General features: G+C 41.1%; 1 protein-coding gene and 1 long non-coding RNA gene across 9 annotated transcripts in view; one reads left to right on the top strand and one right to left on the bottom strand.

Annotated features, from left to right (window-relative positions):
• Positions 1–1,690, top strand: part of LOC149972653 (uncharacterized) — a 2,466-nt gene extending 776 nt beyond the window's left edge. Inside the window, exons 1-2 of the long non-coding RNA XR_016491189.1 lie at positions 1–844; positions 939–1,690. The exon at positions 1–844 is cut by the window's left edge and continues 776 nt beyond it. This is a non-coding gene — a long non-coding RNA (uncharacterized LOC149972653). The remainder of the gene's footprint in view (positions 845–938) is intronic.
• The window catches only part of exoc6 (exocyst complex component 6), a 146,528-nt gene that overhangs the window by 85,103 nt on the left and 49,836 nt on the right, over positions 1–11,589 (bottom strand). For all 8 annotated transcript variants that reach the window (XM_090217887.1, XM_090217884.1, XM_090217886.1 and 5 more), the window contains exon 6: positions 9,291–9,495. In XM_090217887.1, coding sequence (XP_090074013.1) covers positions 9,291–9,495 — 205 coding nt within the window. The remainder of the gene's footprint in view (positions 1–9,290; positions 9,496–11,589) is intronic.

The raw sequence follows: 11,589 nt of genomic DNA, 5'->3' as shown, positions 1-11,589 counted from the left end.
TTCCTTTCTGCTCTGACAATGGCATGCCCATTCGTGCGAGATGTGGTGGATGAAGAAGCACTTGTGCTGAGGAGAGCCTTCAGGTGAGAAAGGGTCTTCAGGGACCGGTTGGACCCACTGGCCTTCCCTGATGACCATCTATATGAAAGATACAGGTTTTCTGCAGATGGCATCAGGTATCTATGCAGACTACTGGGTCCCAGGATTAAGCACCGCACTGCACGGAGCCATGCACTGAGTGTGGAGCAAATGGTTTGTGTGGCCTTGCGCTTTTTTGCTAGTGGAGCCTTCCTGTACTCAGTGGGGGATGCAGAACAGCTGAACAAGGCCACAATTTGCCGCACAATAAGGAGTGTGTGTCTGGCTATCAAAGCATTAGCAGATGTCTTCATCTCCTTCCCTGGCCACAGAAGACTCTGTGACATCAAAGAGGAGTTCTATAGGATTGCAGGTAAGAGGATCTACAAATTACAGGACAACTGTTAACACATAGTAGGATACTCATTACTTTGTGTGACAGGTTTCCCAAATGTCATTGGTGCAGTGGACTGCACACACATAAGGATAAAAGCCCCCTCAGGTGCCCATGAGGCCGATTTTGTGAATAGGAAATCCTTTCACAGCATTAATGTTCAGGTGAACATAACTTTTTGATATTGTCCATTGACGAACACTCTGCATTGCCAGTGATGTGCATTGATTGGTGTAATATTCCTCATCTTATGATTTCAGATGGTCTGCAATGCTGACTGTGTGATCAGCAATGTTGTGGCAAAATGGCCTGGCTCAGTCCATGACTCCAGAATCTTTCGGGCCTCTGAAATCTATCAGTGCCTATCACAAGGTAAGCCACACAACCCCTATTTATAACCATCATGGCTGTGTCAAGAATATCACTGTGTTTATGAGGTAGTAATGATGAGATTTTGTGTTGACAGGTGAATTCTCTGGTGTGTTGCTGGGAGACAGGGGGTATGGCTGCCAGCCTTTTCTCCTGACACCTTTCACAGACCCCCAGGAAGCACAGCAGGCCTACAACCATGCCCATGCCAGGACCAGGGCCAGAGTTGAAATGACCTTTGGCCTCCTGAAGGCACGCTTTCACTGCCTTCACAAATTAAGGGTCAGCCCTGTTAGGGCATGTGATATTACTGTGGCTTGTGCTGTCCTTCACAATGTGGCCTGCCTGAGGAAGGAGAGGGCCCCCAGAGTGCCACCAGCCATGGACTGGGACAATCCGGCAATCTTCCCTGATGACGACAGTGGTCGGCTGCTGAGGGACCAATATGTGTTGAATTATTTTAGTTAGTATGTGTGCTTTCAATTTTGGTTAAATATGTCCTGCGGTGGCAGAGGAATTTGGGTTTTTTTGGGTTCGTTTTTTGACGAATTTGGCCTCTTATGATGTTTGTGCGGTATACAGTGTGTAATACAAGGCTGCAGGGAGACTACTGCATCCATTCATTTGTCTGTTCAGTTGATGTGTATGGATTTGTCCTGCATTTATTTTAGTGTGCAGACATGCAGGGTGTGTTATACACATTCAAAGGTCTGTATATGTATCATTTTGTATAATATGCTTAGATTCTGTGCTTTCCATCTTGTAGAGTCACTGTGACTTCAGTTTTGAAAGGAGCTGATGGTTTACCTGCTTTGTTTTGTCCTTATTCAATAAAGGAACATAATGTTACACATTGTGTTTTTATATTCATATGGAATGTGTATTTGTTTATATGACAGAGTACTAGGGCCACACTGAAGAAAAAGGATAAAGTCATAAATTTATGAGGCTGGTTCTTTCTGCAGAAAAGCTACATATTGTTTTTACAGTTTTGATACTTATGACAATGTGATACTTAATATTCTGGCACATCAGCATGTCTTTGTTTATGAAACCATACTGAAGTACAATTTCACGAAATGCCCCACATCTGTCATTTTAACAACTGTCCTCCTTTAAAACAACTGGTTACAATATTATGACTTGTGTTTTTTTCCCCTCTGTGGCCCTAATATTCTAGCATTTTATATATAGCCTTATAGTCTATGGGAAACTGTAAATTATCTAATGATAGCAACATCATCTAAAAATCATTTTTTATCCAAAATCATTGAAATTAATGATCACAAACGTTTAAATAACAGTGGGTCTAGTTATATGTGATAACAATGTATAGTGAGCAGTGAAATAACTATTGGTTTCCATTTGTGGTGACTGCTGACTGACATTAGGGATGAGATTAAATAGATCCTGGAATTTAGCCTGGTCTGGAGCAGGCTAGCTCCACAGAATAAATCTCCATGGTAATTTATACCATAACATATCCTCCTGCCCCCTATCCATCTTTAGTGCAACCGGATTACGGATCAATTGAGCCAGGATCACCAAGATATCCTGGCTTAATCCCTTATCCTAGTTTTGTGCAACAGGCCCCTGTACTCTGCCTGTTTCTATATAACAACAACAACAACAACAACAACGTCTCATACCTGTTTGGTACCTGTACTCTGCCTGTTTCTATATAACAACAACAACAACGTCTCATACCTGTTTAGTACCTGTACTCTGCCTGTTTCTATATAACAACAACAACAACGTCTCTTACCTGTTTAGTACCTGTACTCTGCCTGTTTCTATATAATAACAACAACAACGTCTCATACCTGTTTAGTACCTGTACTCTGCCTGTTTCTATATAATAACAACAACAACAACGTCTCATACCTGTTTAGTACCTGTACTCTGCCTGTTTCTATATAATAACAACAACAACGTCTCATACCTGTTTAGTACCTGTACTCTGCCTGTTTCTATATAATAACAACAACAACGTCTCATACCTGTTTAGTACCTGTACTCTGCCTGTTTCTATATAATAACAACAACAACGTCTCATACCTGTTTAGTACCTGTACTCTGCCTGTTTCTATATAATAACAACAACAACAACGTCTCATACCTGTTTAGTACCTGTACTCTGCCTGTTTCTATATAATAACAACAACAACGTCTCATACCTGTTTAGTACCTGTACTCTGCCTGTTTCTATATAATAACAACAACAACAACGTCTCATACCTGTTTAGTACCTGTACTCTGCCTGTTTCTATATAATAACAACAACAACGTCTCATACCTGTTTAGTACCTGTACTCTGCCTGTTTCTATATAATAACAACAACAACAACAACAACAACGTCTCATACCTGTTTAGTACCTGTACTCTGCCTGTTTCTATATAATAACAACAACATCTCATACCTGTTTAGTACCTGTACTCTGCCTGTTTCTATATAACAACAACAACGTCTCATACCTGTTTAGTACCTGTACTCTGCCTGTTTCTATATAATAACAACAACAACAACGTCTCTTACCTGTTTAGTACCTGTACTCTGCCTGTTTCTATATAATAACAACAACAACGTCTCATACCTGTTTAGTACCTGTACTCTGCCTGTTTCTATATAATAACAACAACAACAACGTCTCATACCTGTTTAGTACCTGTACTCTGCCTGTTTCTATATAATAACAACAACAACGTCTCATACCTGTTTAGTACCTGTACTCTGCCTGTTTCTATATAATAACAACAACAACAACGTCTCATACCTGTTTAGTACCTGTACTCTGCCTGTTTCTATATAATAACAACAACAACGTCTCATACCTGTTTAGCACCTGTACTCTGCCTGTTTCTATATAATAACAACAACAACAACGTCTCATACCTGTTTAGTACCTGTACTCTGCCTGTTTCTATATAATAACAACAATAACAACAACAACGTCTCATACCTGTTTAGTACCTGTACTCTGCCTGTTTCTATATAATAACAACAACAACGTCTCATACCTGTTTAGTACCTGTACTCTGCCTGTTTCTATATAACAACAACAACAACGTCTCATACCTGTTTAGTACCTGTACTCTGCCTGTTTCTATATAATAACAACAACGTCTCATACCTGTTTAGTACCTGTACTCTGCCTGTTTCTATATAATAACAACAACAACAACGTCTCATACCTGTTTAGAACCTGTACTCTGCCTGTTTCTATATAATAACAACAACAACGTCTCATACCTGTTTAGTACCTGTACTCTGCCTGTTTCTATATAACAACAACAACGTCTCATACCTGTTTAGTACCTGTACTCTGCCTGTTTCTATATAATAACAACAACAACAACGTCTCATACCTGTTTAGTACCTGTACTCTGCCTGTTTCTATATAATAACAACAACAACATCTCATACCTGTTTAGTACCTGTACTCTGCCTGTTTCTATATAACAACAACGTCTCATACCTGTTTAGTACCTGTACTCTGCCTGTTTCTATATAATAACAACAACAACAACGTCTCATACCTGTTTAGTACCTGTACTCTGCCTGTTTCTATATAATAACAACAACAACGTCTCATACCTGTTTAGTACCTGTACTCTGCCTGTTTCTATATAATAACAACAACAACGTCTCTTACCTGTTTAGAACCTGTACTCTGCCTGTTTCTATATAACAACAACGTCTCTTACCTGTTTAGTACCTGTACTCTGCCTGTTTCTATATAATAACAACAACGTCTCATACCTGTTTAGTACCTGTACTCTGCCTGTTTCTATATAATAACAACAACGTCTCATACCTGTTTAGTACCTGTACTCTGCCTGTTTCTATATAATAACAACAACAACAACGTCTCTTACCTGTTTAGTACCTGTACTCTGCCTGTTTCTATATAATAACAACAACAACAACAACAACGTCTCATACCTGTTTAGCACCTGTACTCTGCCTGTTTCTATATAATAACAACAACATCTCATACCTGTTTAGTACCTGTACTCTGCCTGTTTCTATATAACAACAACAACAACGTCTCATACCTGTTTAGCACCTGTACTCTGCCTGTTTCTATATAATAACAACAACAACAACGTCTCATACCTGTTTAGTACCTGTACTCTGCCTGTTTCTATATAATAACAACAACAACGTCTCATACCTGTTTAGTACCTGTACTCTGCCTGTTTCTATATAATAACAACAACAACAACGTCTCATACCTGTTTAGTACCTGTACTCTGCCTGTTTCTATATAATAACAACAACAACAACAACAACAACGTCTCATACCTGTTTAGAACCTGTACTCTGCCTGTTTCAATATAATAACAACAACAACGTCTCATACCTGTTTAGCACCTGTACTCTGCCTGTTTCTATATAATAACAACAACAACAACGTCTCTTACCTGTTTAGTACCTGTACTCTGCCTGTTTCTATATAATAACAACAACAACAACAACAACAACGTCTCTTACCTGTTTAGTACCTGTACTCTGCCTGTTTCTATATAACAACAACAACGTCTCATACCTGTTTAGAACCTGTACTCTGCCTGTTTCTATATAACAACAACAACGTCTCATACCTGTTTAGAACCTGTACTCTGCCTGTTTCTATATAATAACAACAACGTCTCATACCTGTTTAGAACCTGTACTCTGCCTGTTTCTATATAACAACAACAACGTCTCATACCTGTTTAGAACCTGTACTCTGCCTGTTTCTATATAACAACAACAACGTCTCATACCTGTTTAGTACCTGTACTCTGCCTGTTTCTATATAACAACAACAACGTCTCATACCTGTTTAGAACCTGTACTCTGCCTGTTTCTATATAATAACAACAACAACAACGTCTCATACCTGTTTAGTACCTGTACTCTGCCTGTTTCTATATAATAACAACAACAACAACGTCTCTTACCTGTTTAGTACCTGTACTCTGCCTGTTTCTATATAATAACAACAACAACAACAACAACAACGTCTCATACCTGTTTAGTACCTGTACTCTGCCTGTTTCTATATAATAACAACAACAACAACAACGTCTCTTACCTGTTTAGTACCTGTACTCTGCCTGTTTCTATATAATAACAACAACGTCTCATACCTGTTTAGTACCTGTACTCTGCCTGTTTCTATATAATAACAACAACAACAACAACGTCTCATACCTGTTTAGTACCTGTACTCTGCCTGTTTCTATATAATAACAACAACAACAACGTCTCTTACCTGTTTAGTACCTGTACTCTGCCTGTTTCTATATAATAACAACAACAACAACAACGTCTCATACCTGTTTAGTACCTGTACTCTGCCTGTTTCTATATAATAACAACAACAACAACGTCTCTTACCTGTTTAGTACCTGTACTCTGCCTGTTTCTATATAATAACAACAACAACGTCTCATACCTGTTTAGCACCTGTACTCTGCCTGTTTCTATATAACAACAACAACAACGTCTCATACCTGTTTAGAACCTGTACTCTGCCTGTTTCTATATAATAACAACAACGTCTCATACCTGTTTAGAACCTGTACTCTGCCTGTTTCTATATAATAACAACAACAACAACGTCTCTTACCTGTTTAGTACCTGTACTCTGCCTGTTTCTATATAATAACAACAACGTCTCATACCTGTTTAGTACCTGTACTCTGCCTGTTTCTATATAACAACAACAACAACGTCTCTTACCTGTTTAGTACCTGTACTCTGCCTGTTTCTATATAACAACAACAACAACGTCTCATACCTGTTTAGAACCTGTACTCTGCCTGTTTCTATATAATAACAACAACAACAACGTCTCTTACCTGTTTAGTACCTGTACTCTGCCTGTTTCTATATAATAACAACAACAACAACGTCTCATACCTGTTTAGTACCTGTACTCTGCCTGTTTCTATATAATAACAACGTCTCATACCTGTTTAGTACCTGTACTCTGCCTGTTTCTATATAATAACAACAACGTCTCATACCTGTTTAGTACCTGTACTCTGCCTGTTTCTATATAACAACAACAACGTCTCATACCTGTTTAGTACCTGTACTCTGCCTGTTTCTATATAACAACAACAACGTCTCATACCTGTTTAGTACCTGTACTCTGCCTGTTTCTATATAACAACAACAACGTCTCATACCTGTTTAGAACCTGTACTCTGCCTGTTTCTATATAACAACAACAACGTCTCATACCTGTTTAGAACCTGTACTCTGCCTGTTTCTATATAACAACAACAACGTCTCATACCTGTTTAGAACCTGTACTCTGCCTGTTTCTATATAACAACAACAACGTCTCATACCTGTTTAGAACCTGTACTCTGCCTGTTTCTATATAACAACAACAACGTCTCATACCTGTTTAGAACCTGTACTCTGCCTGTTTCTATATAACAACAACAACGTCTCATACCTGTTTAGTACCTGTACTCTGCCTGTTTCTATATAATAACAACAACAACAACGTCTCTTACCTGTTTAGTACCTGTACTCTGCCTGTTTCTATATAACAACAACGTCTCATACCTGTTTAGTACCTGTACTCTGCCTGTTTCTATATAATAACAACAACAACGTCTCATACCTGTTTAGTACCTGTACTCTGCCTGTTTCTATATAACAACAACGTCTCATTCCTGTTTAGTACCTGTACTCTGCCTGTTTCTATATAACAACAACGTCTCATACCTGTTTAGTACCTGTACTCTGCCTGTTTCTATATAATAACAACAACAACAACGTCTCATACCTGTTTAGTACCTGTACTCTGCCTGTTTCTATATAATAACAACAACAACGTCTCATACCTGTTTAGTACCTGTACTCTGCCTGTTTCTATATAACAACAACAACGTCTCATACCTGTTTAGTACCTGTACTCTGCCTGTTTCTATATAATAACAACAACAACGTGTCATACCTGTTTAGTACCTGTACTCTGCCTGTTTCTATATAATAACAACAACAACAACGTCTCATACCTGTTTAGTACCTGTACTCTGCCTGTTTCTATATAATAACAACAACAACAACGTCTCATACCTGTTTAGTACCTGTACTCTGCCTGTTTCTATATAATAACAACAACAACGTCTCATACCTGTTTAGCACCTGTACTCTGCCTGTTTCTATATAATAACAACAACAACAACGTCTCATACCTGTTTAGTACCTGTACTCTGCCTGTTTCTATATAATAACAACAACAACAACGTCTCATACCTGTTTAGTACCTGTACTCTGCCTGTTTCTATATAATAACAACAACAACGTCTCATACCTGTTTAGCACCTGTACTCTGCCTGTTTCTATATAATAACAACAACGTCTCATACCTGTTTAGAACCTGTACTCTGCCTGTTTCTATATAATAACAACAACAACGTCTCATACCTGTTTAGTACCTGTACTCTGCCTGTTTCTATATAATAACAACAACAACAACGTCTCATACCTGTTTAGTACCTGTACTCTGCCTGTTTCTATATAATAACAACAACAACGTCTCATACCTGTTTAGCACCTGTACTCTGCCTGTTTCTATATAATAACAACAACGTCTCATACCTGTTTAGAACCTGTACTCTGCCTGTTTCTATATAATAACAACAACAACAACGTCTCATACCTGTTTAGTACCTGTACTCTGCCTGTTTCTATATAATAACAACAACGTCTCATACCTGTTTAGAACCTGTACTCTGCCTGTTTCTATATAATAACAACAACAACAACGTCTCATACCTGTTTAGTACCTGTACTCTGCCTGTTTCTATATAATAACAACAACAACGTCTCATACCTGTTTAGCACCTGTACTCTGCCTGTTTCGATATAATAACAACAACAACGTCTCATACCTGTTTAGTACCTGTACTCTGCCTGTTTCTATATAATAACAACAACAACAACGTCTCATACCTGTTTAGTACCTGTACTCTGCCTGTTTCTATATAATAACAACAACAACGTCTCATACCTGTTTAGCACCTGTACTCTGCCTGTTTCTATATAATAACAACAACAACAACGTCTCATACCTGTTTAGTACCTGTACTCTGCCTGTTTCTATATAATAACAACAACAACGTCTCATACCTGTTTAGTACCTGTACTCTGCCTGTTTCTATATAATAACAACAACAACAACGTCTCATACCTGTTTAGTACCTGTACTCTGCCTGTTTCTATATAACAACAACAACAACGTCTCATACCTGTTTAGTACCTGTACTCTGCCTGTTTCTATATAATAACAACAACAACAACGTCTCATACCTGTTTAGTACCTGTACTCTGCCTGTTTCTATATAATAACAACAACAACAACGTCTCATACCTGTTTAGTACCTGTACTCTGCCTGTTTCTATATAATAACAACAACAACAACAACGTCTCTTACCTGTTTCATGGCGGTCTCTCCGATCTTGTCCGAGTGTTTCCTGATGCTCTCCAGGAAGTCCTTGAGGTCGGACATGGAGATGTCCTTAATGTCCTCTCTGAGCTTGGGCAGGTTCTCAGCCATGATCTGACAGAAGCGGTAGCGGCTGACCCGGGGGATGTACACCTTCTCCAGCTGCTCCATGGTCTTCAACGCAGCATAGTACCTGGAACACAGATACCTGCCGTCACATCTCATCCCTCCTCTCTAGTCTGGTTGGCTTTCATACTGCTACTGTACAAATGGATCACTCTGCTGACCGAGGGTTGTATTACTGGAAACACTGCTGGATATGTTTAAGGATGATTAGATGACAGAGGACCAATGAATAATGTCTCGGTATATACGCTATGTGTGCTAGTTGAAATATACAGGATGTGGCGTCATACAGTAGATTCAGTCTTTTATCAGTGTAACAGAGTAAAGGACTGTTCATGAAAAAGGCCTGGGCTGGGTGGTGTTTACTGTGGGTGGTATGACAAGACCTGGGCTGGGTGGTGTTTACTGTGGGTGGTATGACAAAGACATGGGATGGGTGGTGTTTACTGTGAGAGTTATGACAAAGACCTGGGCTGGGTGGTGTTTACTGTGGGTGGTATGACAAAGGTCTGGGCTGGGATGTGTTTACTGTGGGTGGTATGACAAAGGCCTGGGCAGGGTGGTGTTTACTGTGGGTGGTATGACAAAGGTCTGGGCTGGGTGGTGTTTACTGTGGGTGGTATGACAAAGGTCTGGGCTGGGTGGTGTTTACTGTGGGTGGTATGACAAAGGCCTGGGCTGGGTGGTGTTTACTGTGGGTGGTATGACAAAGGTCTGGGCTGGGTGGTGTTTACTGTGGGTGGTATGACAAAGACCTGGGCTGGGTGGTGTTTACTGTGGGTGGTATGACAAAGACCTGGGCTGGGTGGTGTTTACTGTGGGTGGTATGACAAAGGCCTGGGCTGGGTGGTGTTTACTGTGAGTGGCATGACAAAGACCTGGGCTGGGTGGTGTTTACTGTGAGAGTTATGACAAAGACCTGGGCTGGGTGGTGTTTACTGTGGGTGGCATGACAGACCTGGGCTGGGTGGTGTTTACTGTGGGTGGTATGACAAAGACCTGGGCTGGGTGGTGTTTACTGTGGGTGGCATGACAGACCTGGGCTGGGTGGTGTTTACTGTGGGTGGTATGACAAAGACCTGGGCTGGGTGGTGTTTACTGTGGGTGGCATGACAGACCTGGGCTGGGTGGTGTTTAATGTGGGTGGTATGACAAAGGTCTGGGCTGGGTGGTGTTTACTGTGGGTGGCATGACAGACCTGGGCTGGGTGGTGTTTACTGTGGGTGGTATGACAAAGACCTGGGCTGGGTGGTGTTTACTGTGGGTGGCATGACAGACCTGGGCTGGGTGGTGTTTAATGTGGGTGGTATGACAAAGGTCTGGGCTGGGTGGTGTTTACTGTGGGTGGCATGACAGACCTGGGCTGGGTGGTGTTTACTGTGAGTGGCATGACAAAGACCTGGGCTGGGTGGTGCTTACTGTGGGTGGCATGACAGACCTGGGCTGGGTGGTGTTTACTGTGGGTGGTATGACAAAGACCTGGGCTGGGTGGTGTTTACTGTGGGTGGCATGACAGACCTGGGCTGGGTGGTGTTTAATGTGGGTGGTATGACAAAGGTCTGGGCTGGGTGGTGTTTACTGTGGGTGGCATGACAGACCTGGGCTGGGTGGTGTTTACTGTGGGTGGTATGACAAAGACCTGGGCTGGGTGGTGTTTACTGTGGGTGGCATGACAGACCTGGGCTGGGTGGTGTTTAATGTGGGTGGTATGACAAAGGTCTGGGCTGGGTGGTGTTTACTGTGGGTGGCATGACAGACCTGGGCTGGGTGGTGTTTACTGTGGGTGGTATGACAAAGACCTGGGCTGGGTGGTGTTTACTGTGGGTGGCATGACAGACCTGGGCTGGGTGGTGTTTACTGTGGGTGGTATGACAAAGGCCTGGGCTGGGTGGTGTTTACTGTGAGAGTTATGACAAAGACCTGGGCTGGGTGGTGTTTACTGTGGGTGGTATGACAAAGGCCTGGGCTGGGTGGTGTTTACTGTGGGTGGTATGACAAAGACATGGGATGGGTGGTGTTTACTGTGAGTGGCATGACAAAGACCTGGGCTGGGTGGTGTTTACTGTGAGTGGCATGACATGTCACAATGTTTTAACCCAGTGATGACATCACAACATAATAACCCCCCATGTCCTAACCCAGTGATGAAATCACAACATAA

Source organism: Oncorhynchus mykiss, chromosome 23 (assembly GCF_057628025.1).
Source record: "Oncorhynchus mykiss isolate SJ-2025 chromosome 23, ASM5762802v1, whole genome shotgun sequence".
In the NCBI taxonomy this organism is placed as follows: domain Eukaryota; kingdom Metazoa; phylum Chordata; class Actinopteri; order Salmoniformes; family Salmonidae; genus Oncorhynchus; species Oncorhynchus mykiss.
This window is presented reverse-complemented; position numbering and strand designations above follow the sequence as displayed.